Genomic DNA, 27,103 nt, shown 5'->3' with positions numbered 1-27,103 from the left:
TTCTGCGATTGGCTGGCAACCAGTTCAGGGTGTACCCTGCCTCCTGCCCAATGACAGCTGGGATAGGCGCCAGCCCACCCGCGACCCTAGTGAGGAGAAGCTGCTCAGAAAATGGATGGATGGATGGATGAATAAAAACAAATTTAACCAATTTTAGACATTTTAAATAGATGCAAAGAAATGACAGGACTATTGATCATGTAAATGCTCAATGGACCTAGTTAAAGAACAAAGTGGGCTTTATTTAATGTTTTTAAAAATGTATTCTATTTAATGAATAACAAGAGGAGGATGCCCCTTCCGTGAAATACAGTGCCATATTTTGCCATTTTAATTCATTCACTGCCATTGACGGCTGTTGAATTCAAATATCCATGTTAACATGGAGGACTGGCAGTGTTAACATTCATTGTTGCCACAGAGCAAAGAGAGTCCGTGCCTGTGATGAGTGATACTATAATGCTCTGTTTGTATGTGTTGCTGCTGCGTGTCTGTTAAAGTCGCAATTTGAAGTTTTCTAAGTACCATAATGTCTATGTAGGTTTCCCTTGGCCCATCTATGGCATTTAGCATTATATGTTAACATTAACAGAGCGTATTTTTGCTTAACAAAATTACATGGTTTGGTTGAACATATTGCATTTTAATACAATATTTGCATTTTTATACAATATTCAGTTCTCTTGTTTGCTTAATGTGACAGTTTTATAGTGAACTTAAACTTGGAGTGACAAACAGTTTGAAGAAGCACACTATACATCTTAATTGGAGTAGTGTGAGCGAGAGTGTTCTTTTTGCTTCCTCAAAGTGATGTTTTTGGAGGCCATTTCTTGACAGAGAGAAAGTGAGACCATAAAGTGTTTGAATATGTTTAAATGTGTTTATAAGGTCTCTCTATAATATTTACCTCGTGTGGGTCTTAACGTATCCCGGGGTTCACTGTAAAGCACAGATTGTTAATGACATATAAACACACATACTGTACAGTACAATTTCATATTAAAAAGTGTATATACAGCCCTCTTGACTTATACTGTACATTGAAAATGTGACTTTCTTCTGTATTTTGAAATACCACTTCTTTTAACTGTGGCTCTTCCTATGTAAGATTTCCTCGTTCATTGTGATCGCTTTTGGTGTTTTGTTTGAAAGGCGGCAACCGGAAGAGGGTCGCCATCCATGCGGTCCGCCTGACGACGCCGGTGACGACTAACGGCTTGATGTCAGCAACGCCCGCCGGCGGCTTTAAATGCGGGCGCAGCTCCTCCTCAGTGCGCCCACGGACTTGGGAGCGGAGCGGACACCTCCTCCTCCTCCTCCTCCTCCTCCCCCTCCTCCTCATCCTCATCCTCCTCTTCCTCTTCCTTTCGTATCCGTCTGTTTTTATAATCTCTCGCTGTCTCTTTGGAAACCTGCTTGGAGCATCTCACTTGGGTTTGAGTCGCAGTCGGAAGCCGATGACCGGGCTGAGATGCTGAGGAGCTCCTCCGGACTTTCCACGGCGCACCCGAGCTGAGGAGGAGCCGCCGGTGCGTGATGGATGGATGCCCCCATGTCGAGCTTGACTAAGCGCTCCTATGAAGATTGACGAGGCGGGAGGATTCTAGTTTGAAAAGAGGAACGTCTTTGCAGAGGAAATCATGCACAGAGGTGAGACTCTCTTTGTAATGATTATTATTTGATTATCAAATAATTACCACTAAAACTTTATCAGAAATAATTAGCTCCATATTCTAAAGAAGCAACAGTCTTCTCCAGACCAGACTCCAATGGGAAATCTCCTGGAATGAGCCACGAACTCATGTTGCGTGCGTGTTCGGAGGCGTGTGTGCGTGCGGTGGACGAGCATCCTCTCGCTTTGTGTTCCAGCGTCGTCAATATAAATGCACCCCACGGAGCTGTTAGGGAGGGGGGGGTTAAGCGAGATTTCCTGCGTCAAATCACCAATCTTTGTACACCGTACTAATGCATACATTCAAACGCTTCAAAATGAGAGCCAGGTCAGAGAGCGTACGTACATGCATGCGCTCTGGTCTAATTAAAATGCTGCCGCTTCACTCAAGCGCCACAACCGGCGGAGCGAGCGCACTTCCATTATAGGACGCAGCGCGGCCGGACAAAGGAGTCGTGTCAGCGGCTTCAACCGCTCTCGGAGACCCGCGTCTCCAACGACTTCAAGTAAATACATTTCCACTATCCCTCGGTGTCACGTCAGCGGCGTGTGCTTCACCGGGTTTCACCGGTCTCACACACACACACACACACACACCTGGATGTCCCCAAAAATATGGACGGATGGATGGATAGATAGATCGTTAGGTGGATGGATGGATAGATAGAAAGACGGATAGACAGAGTAATAGATTGATGGAGAAGAAGAAGATAGCTGTGTGGTTCATTTGAATGTTCATTGGTCCAAATACCTGCGATTGGCTGGCAACCAGTTCAGGGTGTAAGCGGCTCGGAAAATGGTGGATGGATGGTCCAAATACCTGTGTAAGAGGGCGGAGTTAGACAAGCCGATGTGCACTGATTGGTCGCCGAGTAATTCGCATGGGAAATGGAACCTGAACCCCTTTCACACTGTCTGTCAAAGCCGACTCTTTCCCAGTTTTTCTGCCTGAATGGCAACAACAGGGACAACAAAATCTGAGGATTTGGACAATTTGAAGTTAAACAATAGCTCTAAACAATTAATCAATTATCAAAATAGTTGTCGAGTGATCGATAAATTTTGACACCTCTAACGCTGTCCCACAACTATTTTATACCTCACGCCAGAGGTCAGCTAATTATGTGATTGCGTGTCTGTTGCAAAAAGCATAATAATTGTCTACATTGAGGAATTACAACATGTTTCCTGGAAAGAGTTAACATCACAGGAGAGAAACCCACTGTTTGGTCAAAATAAAGATAGATGGAAAACTATAATAATAATAATAAAGTTTATATAGAACCATTCAAGGGACAAAAGTACGCTTAACAGTAACTTATGGGGCTAAATAAATGTATATATGTATGTGTATTAAAAATATACTCTATAACTAAATAAATAATTAATACAACATTATTAAACTTATAATAAATAGTTAACATAAATGTACTATTAACCTCCTGAGACCCTGCATACTCATGTGAGGACATTCCATTTCTGTCTCTCAGACCAATGATACTTCATTTTCTTAAAGTTTGACCTATGAGCCACACTTGGGGGCACTGCCCCCACCATCTTGTGGTCATATCACAACATTACACCCATTTCAGTGGAAAATAAAATGGCGGCAATATCTGCAAAAGAAAATTGAGAAAGGTAAAACCCTAATCAAAAATTTCAGAATGAAATCAATGTATTTCTGTACAATAGCATCTCTCGCTTGATATGACATTCAAATTTGACACATTTTAGTGACATCTGCAAAGTAAAAAAATCAATCTTATGTACTTGTTGGAGGACATTGGGATTATGTAACGGTATTGTTTGTGCCATGTGGTTAGCTAAATTTGTGATGATTTAGTTGAATTTATACCTGTAATTAGTTCCTTCAAGTGGTACATCTGCTTATACATAATATACAGAAAGGTTTGCGAGTGTGAATAGACAAGTTTCAGGGTGTAAATGATTATTTGCAAAATGAGCGAAGTGATTGGCTGCCACTGGGTTATGTGGAGCAGCACATTGACTGCCATTAGTAACACAATGTCACGTGATCGGTTCGTCAAAGCTATCTGAAAGTGGTCATCGATCTTCACGATTAGGAAAATCTACAAATTGTGGAAAGTGACTCCTTTCAGGAATCGTACATTCAAAGGGTCCCAGTAGACCAACAGATGATCCCATTTACACGGGCACATACATTCTGGCAGTAAGTGCCACTCAAGCCGAATGCAGTGGGAATGATGAATTTTGTGCTGGCATCGGTGGATGGAATAGTGATAGACTTCAAACTCTACCAAGGTTCAAAGACACTAGCTTTGCAGGGGCAGGGTTCAGAAGGATTGGGTTTAGGAACACTGGTCATGAAACGTCTGTCTGAAACTCTGACTGCTGGCACTAAAGTGTATTGTGACCACTTCTTCACCAACACACGAGCTATAGATCGCATGCTAAAAAACGAGGTGTACCTTACTGGTACAGTGATGAAGAACCGGGTCTCTCAAGCAATGAAAAAGCTACCAGATGACAAAACCCAGAAACAGAAAGGCAGAGGTTCCTCAGCCACAGTAACCAGGGCAGATGGGAAAGCGTGCATTGTCAAGTGGTATAAGAATCAGCCAGTTTTGTGGTTCTCCACTGTTCATGCTGCACACCCAGAAGACACCTGCCAGCGGTGGTCCAAGAAAGAAAAAAGATGTGTTGTGCGCGAGTACAACTCAAAGATGGGAAGAGTTGACAAATCTGCTGACTAAAGAAATTAACATTGCAAAGAGGAACTAAGCAGCAAAGTTGGAAAAACGGTTTAGCGCTAACCACTCTAAATCAGTCTGGCATCCATTCCAATCGCTGACAAATTACAAGCAACGATCCCCCCAAGCTGAGAACAATAACACACTAGCCAACGACTTGAATACCTTCTACTGCAGATTTGAAAAGGACACTTTCACACCCCACACCCACCCAGCCACACCACCGACCACAATCACACCTCTGACTTCTGCGTTGACCATCCACGAACAGGATGTGAGACGCATCTTCAAACAACAAAAGATTAACAAAGTGGCAGGCCCAGACCATGTCTCCCCATCCTGCCTCAAAGTCTGCGCGGACCAGCTCGCTCCAGTCTTCACTCAGATCTTCAATAGATCTCTGGAACTGTGCGAAGTTCCATCCTGTTTCAAACACTCCACCATCATTCCAGTCCCCAAGAAACCTACAATCTCGGGTCTAAATGACTACAGGCCTGTCGTCTTGACATCTGTGGTCATGAAGTCCTTTGAACGTCTCGTGCTGGACCACCTCAAGAGCGTCACAGGTCCCCTGCTGGACCCCCTGCAGTTTGCCTACCGAGCGAACGGATGATGCAGTCAACATGGGACTGCACTTCATCCTAGAACACCTCAACAGTGAAGGGACCTACGCGAGGATCCTGTTCATGGACTTCAGTTTACCGTTCAACACCATCATCCCTGAACTCCTTTCATCCAAGCCTCTCCAGCTCAGTGTCTCACCTGCCATCTACAGCTTCCTGACGGGCAGGACACAGCAGGTGAGGCTGGGGGAGGCCACCTCATCCATACGCACCGGGGCGCCCCAAGGTTGTGTCCTCTCTCCGCTGCTCTTCTCTCTCTACACAAACGACTGCACCTCAATGCACCCGGCTGTCAAACTCGTGAAGTTTGCAGATGACACCACTGTCATCGGCCTCATCAAGGACGATGACGAGTCTGCAAATCGACAGGACGTGTAGCGGCTGGAGCTGTGGTGCGGCCGACAGAAACTGGAGCTGCACACGCTCAAGACTGTAGAGATGATTGTGGACTTCAGGAGGCATCCTTTGCCACAGCTGCCCCTCACATTTTCCAGCTGCCTTGTGTCAACCGTCGAGACCTTCAAGTTCCTGGGAATTACAGTCTCTCAGTACCTGAAGTGGGCGACCAACATCAACTCCGTCCTCAAAAAGGCCCAGCAGAGGATGTACTTCCTGCGGCTTCTGAGAAAGCACGGCCTGTCACAGGAGCTGCTGAGGCAGTTCTACACAGCGGTCATCGAATCAGTCCTGTGTTTTTCCATCACAGTCTGGTTTGGTACTGCTACAAAAAAGGACAAACTCCGACTGCAACGGACAATCAAAACTGCTGAAAGGATTGTCGGTACCCCCGTACCCACCCTTGAGGACTTGGATGCTGCCAGAACTAAGACAAGAGCGTGCCAAATCCTCTCGGACCCTCCACATCCCGGTCACCATCTCTTCCAGCTCCTTCCCTCAGGTCGGCGCTACCGATCAATGCAAACTCGAACTAGCAGACATTCCAACAGCTTCTTCCCTCTTCCAATCAACTTCTTAAACACCTAACCTACAATTCCATTATAACATTCCATTTGTTGTCACATTTCTGTGGGGCCAATTATACATTACTCGTGCACTCATTGTAGTAGTCTCGCCACGCTGCACTATTGGCATATCTGTTGTTGACCAATACTAGCCACTCATGCCAGAGTAGCATCTACTCCATTTGCACACTGATTGAGGAGTATCTGCAACATTTGCACAATCAACATTGTCCCAGATGATCACAGTACTCGCTTGAAGTCTCGGCACCCTTTGCACAATGCATTGCACCGGACTATTGCAATATTTGTCTTTCGAACTGCTCTAAGTGCTAGATGACTCTGCATCTTTTTGCACAATTGTAAAAAAATAAATAAAAATGTACCGGCATTACCAGATAACTAGCAACCCTTTATTGCTCAGTGACTGTTTTTTGTCAATGTCTTTATGTCTCAAAAGTGTTCTCTGTCAATTGACTGTCTGTTGTCGTACTAGAGCGGCTCCAATTACAGGAGGCAAATTCCTTGTGTGTTTTTTGGACATACTTGGCAAATAAAGATGATTCTAATTCTGATTCTGATTCTGATGAAGTTTCGGATGGTAGAGGTTCAGGTATTCCTCGACAACGGTGACGCCATTCAAAAAGATGCTCATGTTGCAGATGCAGAGAATGACAACGGACACCTTCCACCACCAGGCAAAAGATCTCGGGTCACTCCTGTCCCCCACGTCTCAGTCCACTTCACTGCGTCTTATCTCCCGGAGATGGTTGCCTTAAAAAATCCTATGCGTTGCAGAGAACGAGGCTGCTCTGGGAATTCTTGTGTGCGAAGCTAAAATTTTGTATGTACACCAATTGGACCGTTCCAAACAGCAAATATGTTTTTTTTTGTTGTGAGAAGCCAACTGTCCACATATAAGGACATAATTTTCTGCAAAAACCACTTCCTGTACAAAGACCAAGTTTAGTTATTATACTTATTAGGTCTTACTTATCCCAAATAGCAAGGGGAAATACAAAATGCACACATGACAAAAGCTCGGGTCTCAGGAGGTTAACATAAATTAGTATTCAAAAATATTACAGACCCCTATATTTCCTATTCATCTTGCATGATATCATCTGTTCTTTCCAGCGTGGATTCTCCTCGTTCTCATAAAAGAGGGCCTCGCTCTAGCACAGAGAACTAAAGGTAAGCGTGACAAAAGATATGATTAGAAGCTCCATTCTAATCTATTTACTGTCATCTATATTCCTCGTAAAGACTCCCTGAGCGACAATGGCGTCCAGAGCCCGAATCATAACGATTGCGGCACGTGGGTGCGCAACATCAATGGCGGCGTGTTCACGTCGCCAAAGTACCCTGACACGTACCCGCCCAACAAGGAGTGCGTCTACATCCTGGAAGGTGAGACAGGTGCATTGTGGGTAGCCATCCAATCTACAGAACTGAGCTTGAGTGCTCGTTCCCTCCACTGAGGAGATTTGGAGGGATGAAGAGAGAAGCCGTTCAATTTTTGGCGCTAAAAATATTTGTTTGTTGCTCAGATTTTACTACATTACGTGAAATTAAATGTTTTTTTGTGATTCAAAATATTCAAATAAACAAGGGACAATCTGAAAAATCATATAGTTGCAACAAAGTCATTATGTTGGGGCTAAAAAAAATCTTAATGTTAATGATAACATTGCGAGGGGCTTTTACAACATTTTTTAAAATTACTTTTTCAGTGATTAAATATCAAAATAAAGGAATATGAGTGCCAAACCAAAAAACATACATTTATTATTAAGTCATGAAGAGATGAGGACATTTTAAATTGAATCGTTAAAGGTAAGAGAGTTAAGTCATAATGTTCCGCAAAGAAACATAGTTATGCAAATCAAATCGGACTATGTACGAGTAAAAATGACTAATGTTGCACCAAAGTATTTCAACTTAAGGGGATTAAGTGAGTACTATTGCATTTTAAAAAGTTTTGAAAATGGTCGCAATATTACGGAAATAAGGTAAGATTTTGAAAAAACAATCAATTTGGGGGGGAAAAAAACAGTCGAAAATCATCATGTTATGCCAAAAATGTACTCATGATAATGAAATTATGAAAAAAAACCAAGAAAAGCAATGTTATGAAAATTGTTGTGATCTTACAGGAATAAACTATTATGATGGGAAAGAACAACAATAATGTTATGAGAGAAAAAAGTCGTAACGTTCCACAGACAAAATCTAAAGTTATGAGAATGAAGTTGCCTGAAGTTTGGCGAAAACAAAGCTTAAGCTGTATAAACTGCTGTCATGCAACCATAACAAAGTTGTAATCTTACGAGGAAAATGTTGGCAATGTTACGCAAAACAAAATGTTAAGTATGAGCATAAGAACACAACATTATGTAAATGAAATAATGTTGTGAGGAAAAAAAATCTTAATGTTAAAAGATAGTTATGAAAATCATCATTATTTTACCTGAATGTTGTAAAGTTCCAGAAAAATGGTAAATTCATGAGTATACAGTCGTCAAGTCATGAGGAAAAGGTTGTACTGTTTCACAAACAAAATGCAACATGACGAAAATTTACGTAATTTTACCAGAAGAAAGTTGTAATGTACTTCGGAAAAAAGGTACATTTATGAGAATAAAGTCTTAGGGCTCTATTTGTGTGATGACCTTAAATTAGGAGTGGCCACATGTTCACGTGTGAAGCCGTAATTTTACCAGGATAAAGCCGTAGTATCACAAGAAAAATGTATGTCAATTATGTTATGCCAAAAACAATAAAAATGAAGTCATAATGTGGACGAGAAGAAGAAAAAAATGTTGTGAAACTCATCATCATCATCCTACCAGAACTAATTTGTAATAATATGAGAACTCAAGCATAACATTATGCCACGCAGGTTAGTTAAGGGAACTGAGTTGTCGTGTTACAGGGGAAAACATTGTAATCTTGTGCCAAAAAAACATACATATGACCTGAATAATGTTGTAATCTTAGGTTGGGAAAAAAATAATAATAATATGAGGGAAAAAAGTCTTGATAATTCCAGAATATATAATAAAATTATGAATACATTTAATCATTTGGGGGAAAAATCGTTTTACAAGAAAAAGTTGTAAACTTTCAAGCATAAAATCATAAAATTCTGAGTAAAAACGTGTAATTAAAAACAATCTGTCATTTTATGATGAAGAAAAAAGTATTGATTATTCAGGAATAAATCATACACTTATGAGTAAAATAAAATGTCAAATAAATGAAATGTTGTACTATTACAAGCAAAATAAAATCCTGATTGTATAAAATCCTAAAATCTGTGTAGCATGCAGCAGCTCAACTTTGCTGCTCATTTTTCCACGCACGAGATGGTGACGTCACCCGGAAGACGTTCCTTTCCTTCCCGTCCACAGATGGCTCATTGCTCCCCCCAGTAGGCCGAAAAAGGCATTACAGTTACTAATCTTGTCTTCATCCGGTCGATGGATGCTCTCATTGGCTGTTATTTTCACAAATGGACTGACCTATTAAGAGTGATGCACAAATGATTGCAGATGGGATTCACTCCCCCACGGCCCCTTGCCACCCTTCCAGCGGTTAGGGGAGCAACTGGAGGTCCGGCGCAATGGCGTCATCAGCCACACAGTTGCCGGCCACGATGTCATGGGGTGAGGAAGAGGAGGGGAAAAGAGTCATCCAGGGGGACCGGTGTACGTCGTTCTGCTGTGGCCGCTTATGCTGCGCTCCTCGGTGGCCACAGCACCGCCCTGTCCCGCTTGATTTCAACAGAGGCAAACCAGAAGGGAAATTGTCCCGGTGGCGTGCTGCTGGTCATTATGCCGGCTCAGCGGCTGCCTCTCTGCAGCCCGTAAGAGCGTGCGCATTGCGCGTCGCTGGTGATTCTCTCCCCACTTGAGCCGTAAGAGAGTGCAATTTTTTTTAGAGCATTCAATGATACGCTGACAGCGTCCGAAAGCTGCAAGAACTTCTCAATTGTTGACCATTTTAAAGCCTGATTTCACATGCCATTTTTTTGTTCATTCACTCATGGTTCTTGATCCTAAGGGCATTTTGAGAAGCATGTCAAAGATTATTAAGATACGTGGGAACTGTTTTAAAATGTCTCCTTTAAACAGAAACTGAGTCCCGGTGAAGCTAAAGAAAACAAGCCGACTGACCACTTAATAATCTCATGTTCAAGTTCCCAAAAAGTAATGAATGTGTTCCGGGTGGTGCTCTAACATGACCGTTCATGTCCATGACCAAACAGCTTTGCCCAGGCAGAGGATTCAGCTTGTGTTTGACAAGAATTACTACATTGAGCCGTCCTTCGAGTGCCGCTTCGACCACATCGAGATCCGCGACGGGCCCTTTGGCTTCTCGCCGCTAATCGACCGGGTGTGTGGAGGCAAGACCCCGGCACTAGTCACCTCCACCGGACGCTTCATGTGGATCAAGTTCACCAGCGACGAGGAGCTGGAGGGCCTCGGATTCCGCATCAAGTACACGTTTGTTGCAGGTCAGAACATACAACAACTGCAACTTTGCAATACTTCCTCTTTGCAGTGGTGATGGATAGGCTGACAGATGAGGTTAGACTGGAGTCCTCGTGCCCCATGATGTCCGCAGATGACATAGTGATCTGCAGTGAAAGCAGGGAGCAGGTGGAGGAACAGTTAGAAAGGTGGAGGCATGCACTGGAAAGGAGAGGAATAAAGATTAGTCAAAGTAAGACAATAATAGTAATACATATGGGTGGAGGGGGAAGAGTGAGGCTGCAGCGAGAAGAGATAGCGAGGGTGGAGGACTTGAAATACTTGGGCTCAACAGTCCAGAGCAATGGTGAGTGTTGTAAGGAAGTGAAGAAACGAGTTCAAGCAGGTTGGAACGGGTGGAGGAAGGTGTCAGGTGTGTTATGTGACAGAAGAGTCTCTGCTAGGATGAAGGGCAAAGTTTATGAGACAGTGGTGAGGCCAGCCATGATGTACGGATTAGAGACAGTGGCACTGAAGAGACAACAGGAAACCGAGCTGGAGGTGGCAGAAATGAAGATGTTGAGGTTTGCTCTCGGAGTGACCAGGTTGGATCAAATTAGAAATGAGCTCATCAGAGGGAAATCCAAGGTTCGATGTTTTGGAGACAAAGTTAGAGAGAGCAGACTTGGATGGTTCGGACACGTCCAGAGGAGAGAGAGTGAGTATATTGGTAGAAGGATGATGAGAATGGAGCTGTTTACAGTATTTTGTTGTTGTGTTTTCAGACCCTGACTTCCATCTGCATGTGGGCGGACTGTTAAACCCAATCCCGGGTAAGCTTCTCATTGCTTTTGATTTGGAAATAAAAGGATGCCACAAGGACGTCCTCATCATCCTCTTCTCTTCTTCATCCTCCTGGTCGTTCTCCAGACTGTCAGTTTGAGCTGGGCGGCTTTGATGGGATCATTCGCTCCAGTCAGGTGGACGAAGCCAAGCGGGTGAAGCCCGGAGACGCCCTGGACTGCATCTGGACCATCAGGGCCCCCCCTCAGTCCAAGGTCCGTACGCACGTCATTAATGTGGCTTTCCACAGTAATCATCAGCAGGACTGCATCTAGTAGTGGGATCCAGGGCCACTGCCCACCCCGGACCTGTCTGTCCATGAAACGATCGGGTGTGGGAACATATGTAAGTCGCCAGCAGTTATCACCTGCAGCTCATACTGGATTTAATCACGTCGTCTGTTGCCACACTGGCCAAGTGACAATGCTGCAGTCACCCAGGACTCGCACAGAGACGTCTCCATTCGAAAAATTGTTGCGCCGCATTTCAAGGGAATGAGAGGAGCCGCTTAGATTGGTGGCAAATGAAGTGGGCTGTGTCCACGCCCACAATGGCGCAGACATCAGCGCAGCATATGCGCTCGGGTACACTGGTCTATGAAATTACCAACACCGAGTCGAGCCCGCCTCCATGAAAAGAGAGCCCATAATGGAAATGTCTGTACATTGACACATAATAACAAAATCTGTCTGATGCAGGGTGATTTTCCTTTAAACATTAATGACTTCGCATCTCTTACATTTGGTAGGTTTTCATTTTTTAAATTCACTTACATGTGACAGGATGTAAAAAAATGACAACCGTGACTCACGGGCGAGACTTGCGCCGCTGCCGCCACCCCCAGACTAAATGAGTCACGGGCTGGCCTCCGCCACAACATGGCGACGACATAAATTCATGCACATCTGATTAAGTTACATGAGTGGTCACACGCCATGTTTGTCATGTTTATGCGTGGGCTCCAAATGGCTGTTGGCGCGTCATTGTGAGTTCATTTATGTAATCATCATCATGGAATCATTGTCATTCATTATATAAGAATCTTATCTACTGCTGATATTAGTTGTAAATAATGTGCCCTAGATTACATCCACACACATAATATGCACATCATACGGTGGCCAACAAAGGCAAATGCGCTGCAAACGGGAATCTGGAAATGCAGGAATGACACAAAACCAAAAAACGCACAAGCACTTAAACAAATGCAAAGGCAAAATGCTGCAATATAAAAATCCTTCAATCACAGAAAACAACTGCAGGGAAAAATGCTGCAAACACAACGAAACACACAAATCCCAAAATAACTGCGAGAGAAATGCGGCACGTTCACGCCAAACAAAGGAAGTCTGCCAGGGCACTAGGGGGTGTGACCTCCAGGACGGACCAGTCCTGTGAGACCAAGGAATGCCTTTCACAGATACTACATAGAAAAGCCAGCGTCCTGTAGCACCCCGACTAACCAACCTGCCTACGTGGCGGCCAAGTTGGGGAGGTCGTCGTTCCCATAGAAGGCAATGCATGGACACTGAAATTAGCTAATTTCTCAACCGATTTTCACGAGGGTTACTGTTTTGTCAACGCCAAAGCGTATGCTATCAATACGCAACATTTGATAAAAAGTAACAACAACAACAAAATTATATGTGAATCGGACTCCCAGTTTCCTTGTCGTAATTGTATGCCGTTCAACCGTATGCCCCAAAATGTGCCGTCAGCCTTGGTCTTTTGGTTTTCTCACTGTCAACACACGTGGAATGTGCTGACGACTTTGACCGCCCTAGTTTAGCGTCACCTTCGGCATGGAGCTCAAAATGGGTGTGTCGTATCTACCTACTGTATACATACAGTACCTGTGGTGCCTGCCTCGGGTCTCACAGGACTGGTCCGTCCCAGAGGTCGCGTGAGGGGCGTCCCCTAGTGGTCTGGAGGGCTTCCGTTGTGTGGCGTGAACTTGCAGCATTTCTCTCTTGCAGTTGTTTTGGAATTTGTTTGTGTGTGTTTTTTGTGTGCGTGTGTTTGCAGCATTTTTCTTTTGCTGTTTTTTTTTGTGATTGCAGCATTTTTATCTTGCAGCATTTTTCTTATGCAGGATTTTTATGTGCTTGAGTGTTTTTCATCTCGTGTCATTCCTGCTATGCAGCATATGTGTCATGGTTTGTCTCAAACGGTTTTTGGACAAGACCCAAAAGCAGACAGAGGCGGAGGAAGCAGTTGGTAATGGTTTATTTGGGATAAGCGCAATGTCACATACAGAGGATTAAAATTATGGTACTCAAGGGCCCGCGGTGCTACAAAAGACAAATAACATCAATATAAAAACCTAAATAAAACTATGGTATATACAGTATAAAAAGTATTAATTGAATGTGCAAATATCAAAGATCAGGTGACGTATGCAACATAGTCAAGGTCAGAGAACCAAGGCAAATAAGAAATAATAATAAATTAGATGACAAAACCCCAATGGTGCTAAAGTGGCTGGTGCGACCCTGAGTCTGGTGTTTGTCTGTGTGTATTGATGTGTGTGTGCATGTATGTGGGGCGTCAGAGTTCAGAGTTCATGTGGGCAGAGGCCAGAAGAGGTAGAGGGGGCAGAGTGGGCAGAGAGATCAGATTCCTGCCAGCCTGATGACTAAAACTACCGCGTGGGAGCGAGAATACTCTGGCGCCGGATCCTTGGGTCAGGCAGGCTTAAATACAGGCAGTGATGGGTGCTGATTGGGAACAGGTGCGCAGGTGAGGAGGTGGTAATTAGTAATTACTGGGAAGAGGGAGAGAGGAGTGGAGACAGCCTTGAGCAGAGATACATGAAATGTGAGATGGATCTTGAGAGATTGGGGAAGCTTCAACTGTACAGAGGTGGGACTGATGCTTTGGTGATCAGAAAAGGTCCAATGAAAAGGTCGGTTTGGAGAGGGAGGTCACGGGAGGAGAGCCACACCATCTGACCCACCTTGTATTCCGGTGTTGGAGAGCGATGAAGATCCACCAACCGCTTGTTTCTTTCAACCGACCAATTCAAGGCTGCCCTGGCGTCCTTCCAAATAGTTTGGATCCGCCACAGGTGCTCCACCACCGACGGGACCGCCACATGATGCTCCTGTTCCTTAAATGGAGGGGGTTGGAAACCATAGCATGCCATGAAGGGAGACATACGTGTGGCAGAGCTGGTGAGGGAGTTGTGGGCATATTTGACCCACAGGAGAAAGGTGCTCCAGGAGGCGGGATTGCGTGCGGTAACGCAGCAAAGAGCGGACTCCAGATTTTGGTTTGCCCGCTCTGTCTGGCCGTTGGACTGTGGATGGTAGCCAGAAGACAGACTCGCTGCTGTGCCCACCGCCTTGCAGAACTCCTTCCAAACCTGCAAGGAGAACTGAGGACCTCGGTCTGAGACAATGTCTATGGGGATACCGTAAAGTTTGAACACGTGAAGGACTAGAAGGTTAGCGGTATCGAATGCAGAGGGTAACTTAGGAAGGGGTACGTCGTGGACACACTTGGAGAAACGATCTATTACGATAAGAATGACAGTGTTATCTTCAGAGGGGGGTTAGCCGTTGACAAAGTCCAAAGCAATGTTGGACCAGGGGCAGCTCGGGATGGATGCAGTAGACCAGCTGGGGGAAGATGCGATGTTTTTCCTCAGGCACAGACGGAGCAGGCTAGGACGAACTCACGAGTGTCTTTAGCCAGACTGGGCCACCAGAAGTGTTGTTGGATGAATTGGATGGTTTGGGTGATTCTGGAATAACAGGTGAGCTGGGATTTATGTGCCCACTGAACACCTTCAGAGCGGGCTGAATCGGGCACGAAGAGCTGTTCCGTAGGTCCGGTCTTGTGGTCAGGTTGGGTTCTTTGAGCCTTCTTAACCACTTGTTCGATCTTCCAGGTGGCAGCCCAAACAAAGCAGGAGGATGGAAGGATGAGATGCGGTTCAACAGAGCTGCAGGGGGGTGAGTAGAGGCGAGAGATGGCGTCAGGCTTGCTGTTATGAGACCCAGGGCGGAAGGAGAGACTGAAGTTGATTCGGCTGAGGAACAAGGCCTACCGAGCCTGCCGGGGATTAAGGTGCTTAGCAGAGCGGAGGTTCTTGTGGTCTTTCCACATGATGAAAGGAGTTCCGGTACCCTCCAGCCAGTGCCTCCATTCCTCCAGAGCCCAAACGATGGCCAGCAGCTCATGATTTCCTATGTCGTAATTACGTTCGGATGGTGACAGGCGACGGGAGAAGAAGGCACAGGAATGTAGTTTCTGGGTTTTGGGATCCCACTGGGAGTGGACGGCCCCAGCTCCAGTGTATGAGGCGTCAACCTCGACAAAGAACTGGAGGGAGGGGTCAGAGTGTCTCAGGATGGGGCTCTGGTGAATAGTTCTTTCAGGCGTTTAAAGGGTTGGGATGCAGCCAGGGTCCAATGAAATGGGGAGTTGGTGGAAATGAGACTGGTGAGAGGAACGGCCATTTTACTGTAGTCCCGAATGAATCTGCGCTAAAGGTTTCCGAAACCTAGGAAACGTTTCAGCTCTTTGCAAGTGGAGGGAATGGGGCAGTTGACGACTGCCTGGATGTTTGCCGGGTGAGGTTGTAGTTGTCCCTTGGCAATGATGTATCCCAGAGAGTGTACAGAGGGGAGGTGGAATTCACACTTTTCGGGTTTCACAAACAGGCGGTTCTCGAGTTGGCGCTGAAGGGCTTGGCGGACATGTTGACGATGTTCTTCCAGTGAGCGGGAAAAGATGAGGATGTCGTCTAAGTAGACAAAGACAAACCGGTATATGATATGCGTTGCGCAGGTCCAACTTGGTGAAGATCTGGGCGTTGCAAAGGTGTTTAATCGAACGGTCGATGAGAGGCAGCAGGGCTTTATTCTTAACAGTGATCTCATTGAGACGACGGAAGTCAATGCAGGGGCGGAGAGTGGTATCCTTCTTCTTGACAAAGAAGAACCCAGCCCGCAGGGGGCAAGAGGAGGGCCGAATAAGTCCAGAGGCAAAGGAGTCATGGATATAGTGTTCCATAGCACTATTTTCAGGACGGGAAAGGTTAAAGAGGCGACTGGAGGGGAGAGGGGCTCCCGGCAGGAGGTCAATGGCGTAGTCATAGGGGCGGTGGGGGGGAAGAGAGAAGGCAAGATCCTGACTGAAAACAGGGGAGAGGTCGATTGAAGTAACTGGTGGCTAAGGTTTGCTTGAGGTCGGGACGGCCGAAAGAAGACAGTGGGAGTGGCAGAAGTAACTCCAACCAGTGATTGACAGGTGGGTCCAATCTATGGCAGGGTTGTGTTTCTTGACCCAAGGGATACCAAGAGTCTGGAGTCTCCGGGGAGGGAATGACAAACAGCTGGAGGGTTTCATTGTGATTTCCTGTGATGAGAAGAGTGAGCGGTGCCGTCTGGTGGTGGGTAACAGGTGAGATTAGTCGCCTGTCCAGGGTCGTAACCTTTTTAGGGATGGGAGGGGTTCGAGGGATAGCTGAAGGTTCGGTAAGGTTCGGGAGGAGGAGCGTGAGGTTCTTTGTAAGGGTGGGGAGGTTGGTTGGAGGCAGCGGGCCTGGGAGGAATACTCACGGGGTGTTCGAGGAGGTGGGGGTTGCCAGAGTGCATCTGAGAGGATAGGAGAGATACTTGCTGTGTTAGGTTGATAAATGAGTCCATGATTTCTCGGCGAATCTTGTCCTGCCGCCCGATGTGGGCGCCTTGTTGAGCGAGCGCTTCCCTGAGTGCTTCCGGTGTCGCTGGATCCATAGGGCCAGAGTATTGTTTCTTGGTTTGTATCAAACGGTTTTTGGACTGGACCCAAAAGCAGACAGAGGAAGCAGTTGGTAATGGTTTATTTGGGATAAGCGCAATGTCAGCAATTCCAAGGCGTGATGGTGGTCCGTAGGAGCAGGGAGCGTGCGGAGGGCTGGGGTGTGAGCAGGTGAGTGCAAAACAGCCAGAGTGAGCATCATGGCAGGAAACACAGGAGGACACTGAAGGAGGAGAAACAACGGGAAGTACAAGCACAGGAATCAGCGAATCAATCTTACTGTCGAGGCGCAATGTGTAGGCCGTTGTACTGCGTGGTAGCGAGAATACTCTGGCGCCGGATCCCTGGCAGTGATGAGTGCTGATTGGAAACAGGTGCGCAGGCGTGGTAATTGCTGGGGGGGGAGAGAGAGAGAGAGAGAGGGGTGGGGGGGCGGAGAGAGGGGAGAGCGAGGCACAAAGCGCCACCTAAGCTCCAAAAGAGGAACTGCAGGGCACCAATCGTGACAATATGGCCGTTTGCAGGGCATTTACCCCTGACAGCCCCTGTATCATCAGTTTGCCCATTCACATACACACATAATGCTAACACGTGCATGTCCATTCACATGAAATGAAAATGTTTGTGCATTCACACAATGTATGTTTATCCATCCACGGAAAATTCTAACATCTGTCCATTCACATGCATTGTAAATGTCTATTCACATACAAAATGGAACCATTTTGGTCTATTTGCATAATCCCATCATTCACATCATGTAAACTTGAACAATGATGTAAATTTCTGAGCCCTTTGTCCAAAGTAAAAATGTAAAGAACCAGGACTCAGTATGAGGCGGCCATCTACCTCGACTGTTCGAGTTGAGACAAGGTCCTAGTGACCTCTCATCTGTCATCTGTGTGTGCGTGTATGTGTGTGTGTGTGTGTCCAGATCTACTTGCGCTTTATGGAGTACCAGATGGAGCACTCCAACGAGTGCAAGAAGAACTTTGTGGCCATCTACGATGGAAGCAGCGCCATCGAGAACCTGAAGGCCAAGTTCTGCAGCACGGTGGCCAATGACGTCATGCTGGAGAACGGTGTGGGCGTCGTGCGCATGTGGGCCGATGAGAAGAGCCGACTCAGCCGCTTCCGCATGCTCTTCACCTCCTTTGTGGACCGTGAGTCACGCCCATCTTCTCGTACTCGTCATTGATTGATTGATTTGGATACTTTTTTAGTAAGTTGGAATTCAAGAAAAAAAGCGCCAGCATAACTAAGAATGAAGGGATACTTCTTTATTTAATTATTTATTTTTTCCCAAGTTAAATTTGAACAAAATAAAAGGAAGTAAAATACAATAAAATATAAATGACCATTAAAATATATATATATATATGTATTTTTTTAGATGAATAAAAATAAATGAAATAAAGTACAACGTAGAATAAAACAATAATTATCCTGAAAAGCTAAGGAATATTCATTCATTCATTTTCCATAGGTGGCATGGTGGAAAACTGGTTAGCACATCTGCCTAACAGTTCTGAGGACTGGGGTTCAAATCCCGGCCTCGCCTGTGTGGAGTTTGCATGTTCTCCCTGTGCCTGTGTGGGTTTTCTCCAGGTACTCCAATTTCCTTCCCCGTCCCAAAAACATGCATTAATTGGAGACTCTAAATTGCCCGTAGGTGTGAATGTGAGTGCGGATGGTTGTTTCTTTGTATGTGCCCTGCGATTGGCTGGCGACCAGTTCAGGGTGTACCCCATCTCTGGCCCAAAGATAGCTGGGATAGGCTCCAGCACACCCACGACCCTAGTGAGGATAAGCGGTACAGAAAATGGATGGATAATTTTTAAGCCAGAAGAAGCCAGAGTTCATCCTTTGATGCTTACTGAAAACTGTACTTTTGTGAACTTAGTTATGTTAGCCTCGCAGCTGCTAGGTGACTGTTTGTGTGCTTTCTATTAGACCTCCAGTGTTTGCGATTGTATTATTATTACTGTCAAAATGGCTTCCGGCCCTTTTCCCACTGTGGGTATGTTATTCTTATCTCGTTTCTGTCTCTCACCTGCAGCCCCTTGCTCAGCCAACACCTTCTTCTGCCATAGCAACATGTGCATCAACAACTCGCTGGTGTGTAATGGTGTCCAGAACTGCGTCTACCCTTGGGATGAAAATCACTGCAAAGGTAACATAATAAAAGGTCCACCACTTGACTCGAGTCAGACTTAAGTCGCCAATTTTAAGACTTGGGACATGCTTGGCTGAAAACATAATTTGACTTCAACTACATAACTTAACAATTCTTGTCTGTTTACATCTGCATTTTAAAGGTGTCATTTTTTGGGTTTTTGAAAGAAAATTCATTTTTTGTGTACTGTGCCCAAACATGGCAACCCACCCGAAGGCTATAATATGGAGTGCAAATGCCACTTTATAAACCAAGTATCTGAGGAAGAGCAGAAGATTATTGAATTCAGATTATGTTTTTTGATCAAAATTGTAAAAAGAGAATGGCAACAGCACCAGACTATGTGATAAATGTTGCCCATTCACCATCCATTGCAACCTGTTCCATCCGGAATGGGGGATCCCCGCATTTGCGATCCCTTCTCAAGGCTTCTTGTTTTCCCTAAATGGGGTTTGAATTTTTCTCTCTCGACTAGTTGGTTTAGATTAGTGGATGTCATTAATCATTATCAACTGTGGGCCTCGGAGGCTCTTTGAGACTCTTTTGTGATTAAGGGCTATACAAATGAACTTGACTTGGCAACATGTTAGATTTGCAACTTAAAGATAAAAGACTCAAAAATTACAGCATCTACAGTAACTTCATTAGTCACTATAAAATAACTAAGACAGATAAAGCCCTCAACCACCTGGAGAGCAAGAATTCCTACGTCCACCTGCTTTTCCTTGATTTCACCTCCGCCTTCAACACTGTCATCCCACAAACCCTAGTGCAAAAGTTGGACATTCTAGGATTGAGTTCATCACTGGAAAACTGGGTCCTGGACTTCTTGACCAACAGATCACAAACTGTCAGGATCCACAACACCGTCTCCTCCTCTATCACCCTCAGCAATAGCTCTCCCCCAGGGCTATGTGCTGAGCCCTGGAACAGCAATGACTTTGAGTACAGGGAGGCGGTAGAACAACTGGTGGACTGGTGCATGGATAACAACCTTTGCATCAATGTGAAGAAGACCAAGGAGAAGGCGGTGGAATTCAGAAGGGACAGACGCCACCCTCAACCCCTGCACATCGGAGGAGCAGCAGTGGAAGTGGTCTCCAGCTACAAGTACCTTCGGGTCCTCTTTTCCAAGGACTTCACCTGGAGCCGAAGCACTTCCTATCTGCTAAAGAACGCACAGCAACATCGATACTTCCTCCGAAAGCTGTGATGTGCCGGACTGGGGAGGGTGTCTTGAGGAGTTTCTACAGATATGTGGTGGAGAGCGTCCTCAGAACCAGCATCACGGTGTGGCAAAGCAGCTGCTCAGCAGCAGAGAGCAAGCGATAAAGGCTGCTCAGAAGATTGTGGGCGGGGCTCTCTGCATCATCAAAGACTCCACCCACCCGACACATGCACTCTTCCATCCTCTCCCATCAGGCCAGAGGCTATGGAGCATCTGGTGCAGGACCACGAGGCTGAGGAACAGGTTCTTTCCGGAAGCTGTTAGACTGTTTAACTCAAAGAGTGCTCTGTAGCTGTAACATCAGCACCCCCCATGCCTACTGATCCCTGCACAAGGAACACTTTTTTCTTGTTCAAATTCAAATGACTATGTAAATATGTGCAGTTCACGCATTTGTATTTCTGCTGCATCCATTTGTAGATAAGTATTTTATCTTTTTCATCTTTATTTTTATTTTATCTTATTTTTTTATTCTATTTGTATTTCACAAGTCTCGGGACTTATTGGGCTAATCTGGGACCTCGGGTATCGTATTTTGTGACATATCGTGGAAATGTGTGCTGGTATGACAAATTCCTTGAAAACGACAGTAATTTCACACTTAAGCTCACTGATAGCTGGTCAAATATGAACTAAGCTTCATGTCGTTTATCCGTTTAATGGAGAAGACAAGAAAGACTGGTTTGGGACCTCATAAAACGCTGATTGTGAATGTGTTACTACAACTACAGTAACTAACACAGGTGCAAATACTGAGTGCAAAGTGATGTGTTGTGACTCTGTAAGCTTGTTTGACTTGATTTATGGCTTGCTTAACCCAAGTAAAGACTTGATTCGACTTGACTTTAGCGGGCTCTCAATTTTAGTTTCTTGATTTTTTTTCCACAGTAACTTGGGAGTTGCTTGAAACTTTAAGGTTAAGACTTGAGAACTATGACATGTACATATGACTTACTCCCATTTCTGATCATTGGTGTTTCCCCTACACATCTAGAGAAGAGATCCAGGGGTCTCTTTCACCAGATCACCAAGACCCACGGCACGGTCATCGGTGTCTCATCTGGGATTGTTCTGGTTCTTCTCATCATTTCCATCCTGGTCCAGATGAAGCAGCCCCGGAAAAAGGTGAACGGGACAAGCAGGTTTCTCAAAGTTGACAAATGAGGCTGTAGTGTGCATGCCAGACCACGAGTGGGCACTGTAGCCCTGCAACATACACAAAAATCACAGGGTACCAGTTTAGGTGAGCCAGGATCACAGACTCAGATGATTGGATTGTATCAGTTCAATGACTGAAGTTAGAGGATTTACCATAAACCATGTGGACTCAGATGCTTTGTTTTTCTGACTCAAGTCAAGAGACTCACCGAAAACACTGCGGGCACAGCTGATTCAATTGAATTGGGTGACTGACTACTGAGTTAGCAGACTACTGGAGACACTGCAGACTCAGATGATTCAGTTTTATCAGTTCACTGACTCAAATTATCAGATTTACTGGAATTACTGCAGACTCAGATGATTTGGTTCCCTGACACGAGTCTATGGACTCAGATAATCCAACTCACCGATGTCCCTGAACAGAAGATGTAAACAGTTGTCATGTGTTTTGTTCAGGTGGTCGCCCGTCGGCCAGGTGTCTTCAACAAAGCGGGTCTCCAAGAGGTCTTCGACCCGCCACACTATGAGCTCTTCTCACTGCGTGAGAAGGAGATGTCGTCGGACCTGGCCGACCTGTCCGAGGAGTTAGACAGCTTTCACAAGGTGCGGCGCTCGTCCACCATGTCACGTTGCGTACACGAGCACCACTGTGGCTCGCAGGGGTCTGTGGGGACGGGCGGCGGAGGCAGCATTAAGCACAGCCGCACCACGCTGAGCTCCATGGAGCTGTCCTACCACAACGACTTCTCTAAGCCGCCTCCCATGAAGACCTTCAACTCCACTGGCACTTTCAAGAAGAGCTGCTACGGCTACAAGCAGCATGCCCAGACTCATGACTGCGACCAGCAGGTCATCGAGGACCGTGTCACTGAGGAGATACCCTGTGAGATCTACAGCCGAGGCGGCGGGGCCACGGGTGGCATGGGCATCGGAGGGGCGGTGGGCATCACGGGGGGAGTGGCCATGGCCGGGGGCATGGGTATGACGGGGGGAGTGGCCATGGCTGGGCCCAGTGGCATCGCCGGTGGAATTGGCGGTGGGATGGGGGGAGCCTGCGGCACCCTCACCATCCGTGGCAACAGCGCCCGGAACAGTGCTTCAGTGGTGGACCCCCAACAGCGCTCCATGTCCATGGACTTTTAGAAGAAGAATCTTCTCTCTGTGGGGTTGGAAAACCAGGATCAAGCAACGAGAACAGAACCTCATTGGTCCACCACCAACAGCGCTCCATTTCCATGGACTTCTAGAAGAAGAATCTTTTTGTCTCTCCATGGGATGGCTAAACAGGGATCAAGGAACCAGAACAACTGGTGTAACCAAGAGAGGATTCAAATTCAGACCTGCATGCAGACTCTCGGTTGGACCAAGAAACTAGCCAGAGAGAAGAACGCATCAAGAGACTTTGTGAATCGTTCACCTGTCATGCGTGTGTGTGTGTAGTACAGTATATATATATTATTTTATTTATTTATTTTATTTTTTTGGGGGGGGGTGGATTTTGTTTTGTTTTGGGCGGCACGGTGGACGACTGGTTAGCGCATTCGCCTCAGTGTTCTGAGGACCGGGGTTCAAATCCAGTCTCGCCTTTCTGGAGTTTGCATGTTCTCCCCGTGCCTGTGTGGGTTTTCTCCAGGTACTCCAATTTCCTTCCCCGTCCCAAAAACATGCACGGTAGGTTAATTGATGACTCTAAATTGTCCGTAGGTGTTTGTTTATATGTGCCCTGCGATTGGGTGGCAACCAGTTCAGGGTGTACCCCGCCTCCTCCCCGCAATTAGCTGGGATAGGCTCCAGCATACCCATTACCCTAGTGAGAATAAGCGGTGTAGAAAATAAATGGATGGATGGATGTTTTGTTTTGTTTCGGTGCGTGTTCCCTCACTTTCACAACTAGGATCCATCGACTTTGTGACATGGTGGGATTTGATGGAACCCCAAAGTTGTGAGCAGGTCTGTCTTTTGGTTTTGTCCAAGTAGATCAGTCCAAAGACGCTTTCACACAGCAATAGTTCGATTTATCTGGTCCCAGTCACAATCCCCTAGTCCGTTTCCCTTGGTTGGGATGTGTCACAACAAACCATGCGACGTCACTCTTTTCTCTTATTGGTCACAGTAATGTAAACAGGAAGAGGTTTTGGCCATAAGGTACTGCTGGTCAATCTGCAGTAGCACACCAGAAAATAGCCAAGTGCACTTTAGGGTGGCTAAAGCAAAGACTTGATCAGTAAGTCAGCGGTCACTTGTTTTGACTCTGAAGTCTGCATCACCATTATGATATTAAGGGTTTCCAAACCTGACTGTTTCACAAACAGACTATGCCCAAGTTAATTCCGAACCATCCAGTTTAATCTGGGAGGTCTCGGGTGGTTGTTTGTAGTCTGTAGTCTACTTTACCATTATAATGTTTAGGCTCTCCAATCCTAGTTGGGTCACACCGGACCATTACAATTTTTATTCTGAACTGTTCAGTTAGTTCTAAGTGACCAGTTTTGTCCACAGACCATTTTCCATTACTGTGTTCACACATCACAGAAGAGATAGTGTGTGGTTAGTTGTTGTGTGGTTGTATTGGTCTGCACCCACATTCAGATACTGGACTTCGCTGAGTTAATTTAGAACCAATCAGTTAGTTCTAGGTGGTCTCAGGTTTGGCTTGAAGAATTCTTTTTTTTTCAGTTCAAATTTGATTATATTGTTCATTAACCAGAATTTAGGTAAAGTCATACCTGATCCCACTAATAGGACCGAGGTGTTAAATGAAATAAAATGCGAACGCACCCCTAAAAAAGGTTGCCCGTCTGATTTCACCCACACCTAAGTTACATTTTTGTGTTAAATACTGAATAAATGAACTGCACCAAGTGGGAAAACCAACTGCAGTTGCATTATAATGGAAGCAACCTTACACCTGACAAAATAAATTGCACAAGAAGGAAAACATACTTCAGTTAGATTAAAATAGACCAAAGCGTGAAAGCACCACTAGAAAAGGTAGTACAGTTGGTTTGGTCTGCGGAGTTCAGTTTGTGTATCCACACTTGACCAAATGAATCACCACACTAAGGGGGGAATTAAATTAGAGTACAATTAAAACAGTCTAAAAAGGTACAAAGTTACCTGTAATCCGGTTGGTTTGACCTGCGCCATGTTTGATTATTGTGTTTACACCTGACTGAACGTACCGCACCAGGATGGAAAACAAACTGGAGTTCATTTAACATGGACCAAAGTGTGAAAACCCCTGAAGGAGTGGTAGTCTGTTTAGTGTGATCCATACCTGAATATGGGTACCATGTCCACACCTGACAGAATGAACTGCACAAGAGGGGAAGTACTGTACAATGGAAGAGAACCCTCAGAAGAAGTAATCCGGTTGGTTTGGTCTACACCAGCCGCACTGCCAAAGCACACTGGTTTTGTTCACAAACTGCCCCACGGGGGAAACGAACTGGAGAACGATTATCAGTCTATAAACCCGTGTGGAAGCACGCTCAAACTGTCTGTTTTGGCTGGTTTTGCAGTGCTGTGACTCACTGGTGCCTCCTAAGGAACAGAGTGGCATTACAAGACGTGCGAGTAGCCTCTTGCACCTTTTAGCAGTGCTGCACTGGACTCGTTGAACCCATTAAGGTCATGACAGCACTCGTGATGGAGTATGACATGCTTTGGCCTTTGTTGAAATAGCAGTCCTGCTTACCACACACACACACACACACACGTGTGCTCACACACGCATGCACACATGCACACACACACACACACACACATGCAGACATAACGCCTATAGCTCCATCTCTCCAGGGGAAGAGCACACCAAGAGACTCTTGTTTTGGTAAGAGGAAAGTGTTTTTATTTTTAATTCTTGTGAAATGTAAAACAAGCACAACTCACTTCCCCTAAAAAGAAAATGATGATGATAATTTAACCACTATGTATGATTTCATTCTGTTGGATTAAAAGAAAACCTACTCACCAGCCTGTGGTATATTGTAGCTTTATTTTACAGTGTTTTAAAAAGTGTAAAAGAAATGCCTCACCCAAAATAGGAGCCTATTTTTTTCCCTTCAGAAATTGTGTCATGCCACCGTGTCACTGTATGTTGCTAACAAAGCAGCAGCCTGTTGTTTATCCTCACCAGGATCGCGGGTGTGCTGGAGCATATCCCAGCCAATCACAAGGCAAAACGTCCTACCACATTCATTCATGGGCAATGTGGGTTAGGTGTCTTGCCCAGGGACACAACAAGGACACGCTTTCGGGCAGGATATGAACCAGCAACCGTTCAGTTGCTGGGAGTACTCTTTTCCTCTGCAATCCTGCCCACTTGATATCAACCTGTTTTCTTTGTTGCCTAATCATGGCCACCGTGCCCCAATTCCTCAGTGCGGTGGCCACCTGTGACAGATAAGAACCAAATAATACCTTCCTTTTTTCAGGTGACTGATACTACCACAGGCCACAGTCACGGGGCTAGGTTTGTTACTTACCAAAACTGCAGCACGACAGGAGCACATAATCAGTCTCTCTGACGAATTAATGTGGGGACTTCTGTAGTTCCCAGGAGAGTAATAAAGATGGTCTATCACCTTGGTAGATGCTGCTATTTTTGTTAGCAACAGAGTTCAAATAGGCCCAGCAGTTAACAATTGAATGTCCTTGTCTATTTACCAAAAGAAAATTACACTTACTTGGATGTGTCCATTTGAGGGAGGCATTTATGTTTTGACAATATGCTATATTGAAATATATAAGCATCATTTCATCATACTGTATATTCATGGGAACATTATATATCATATAGAATATTGAATTTCATGATAAAAACTTGTTTGTACGAATAAAGGCTAGACTTAGCCCTGATAGATGCCTGGTACTCTCTGCAGTTGAGGAAATAAAAGCCCCTTGCCACTACAGTGGGAAATTAAAGAAACAGAGATCTCAAGGAAAACAGGTAAGAAACAATATGTATCAAATATTGTTTTCCAATGCAAAAATGAAAAAGCGAGTCATTGTTCAGATGTGTTTTTAAATCTAACAAAAAAAATTCCATTTGGGTTCAGATCAAAAATATGAAATTAAAAATGAGCCACAAGACTGACTTTGATTTTAATGTTTAATTGGTTGATTTTGAAATGATAAACATATTTTAAACCCATGATGTGAAGATTATAATTATGATTTAATACAAAATGTATTTTGTATTTTTCCTCTTTGACTTTGATGTGAGTTAAGGGCATTGGGCAGGACGTTTACGGCATACACACACATGCACACACGGACAGCTGCTTTAGTCAGGCTGCTGCTCGCTGACAAATTTGCACTCTGCCTTCCCTTCGCCGCCTGCCATCATGAATTTGTCCTCTCCAGTGCTCCGGGCGCCTCTCTTAAACATGTCACCTTCACAAACACGTTAGTCTTTGCTCAGATGTACTGTCTCGCTTGTTTTGACGCACATGCAGCCATAAATAGAAAAATACTATCCTGTC

The 27,103-nt window shown here is 45.2% G+C and overlaps 1 protein-coding gene across 3 annotated transcripts; it reads left to right on the top strand.

Moving 5' to 3' along the window:
- The first annotated feature begins 1,132 nt into the window (after positions 1–1,132).
- Positions 1,133–25,592, top strand: LOC133473632 (neuropilin and tolloid-like protein 2). 3 transcript variants are annotated; one of them, XM_061765237.1, is made up of 10 exons: positions 1,133–1,650; positions 7,124–7,180; positions 7,253–7,396; positions 10,257–10,505; positions 11,247–11,294; positions 11,392–11,519; positions 17,987–18,215; positions 19,112–19,225; positions 21,451–21,581; positions 22,074–25,592. In XM_061765237.1, the coding sequence occupies exons 1-10, from the start codon at positions 1,641–1,643 to the stop codon at positions 22,758–22,760; spliced, it is 1,797 nt and encodes a 598-aa protein (XP_061621221.1). In that variant the 5' UTR covers positions 1,133–1,640; the 3' UTR covers positions 22,761–25,592. The 3 variants fall into 3 exon arrangements, with proteins under 3 accessions (XP_061621221.1, XP_061621229.1, XP_061621227.1); XM_061765245.1 differs by lacking the exon at positions 10,257–10,505; XM_061765243.1 differs by lacking the exons at positions 1,133–1,650; positions 7,124–7,180 and having other exon boundaries at positions 7,256–7,396; positions 9,541–10,505.
- Positions 25,593–27,103: the final 1,511 nt, after the last annotated feature.

Source organism: Phyllopteryx taeniolatus, chromosome 2 (genome assembly GCF_024500385.1).
Source record: "Phyllopteryx taeniolatus isolate TA_2022b chromosome 2, UOR_Ptae_1.2, whole genome shotgun sequence".
NCBI lineage: Eukaryota > Metazoa > Chordata > Actinopteri > Syngnathiformes > Syngnathidae > Phyllopteryx > Phyllopteryx taeniolatus.
This window is presented reverse-complemented; position numbering and strand designations above follow the sequence as displayed.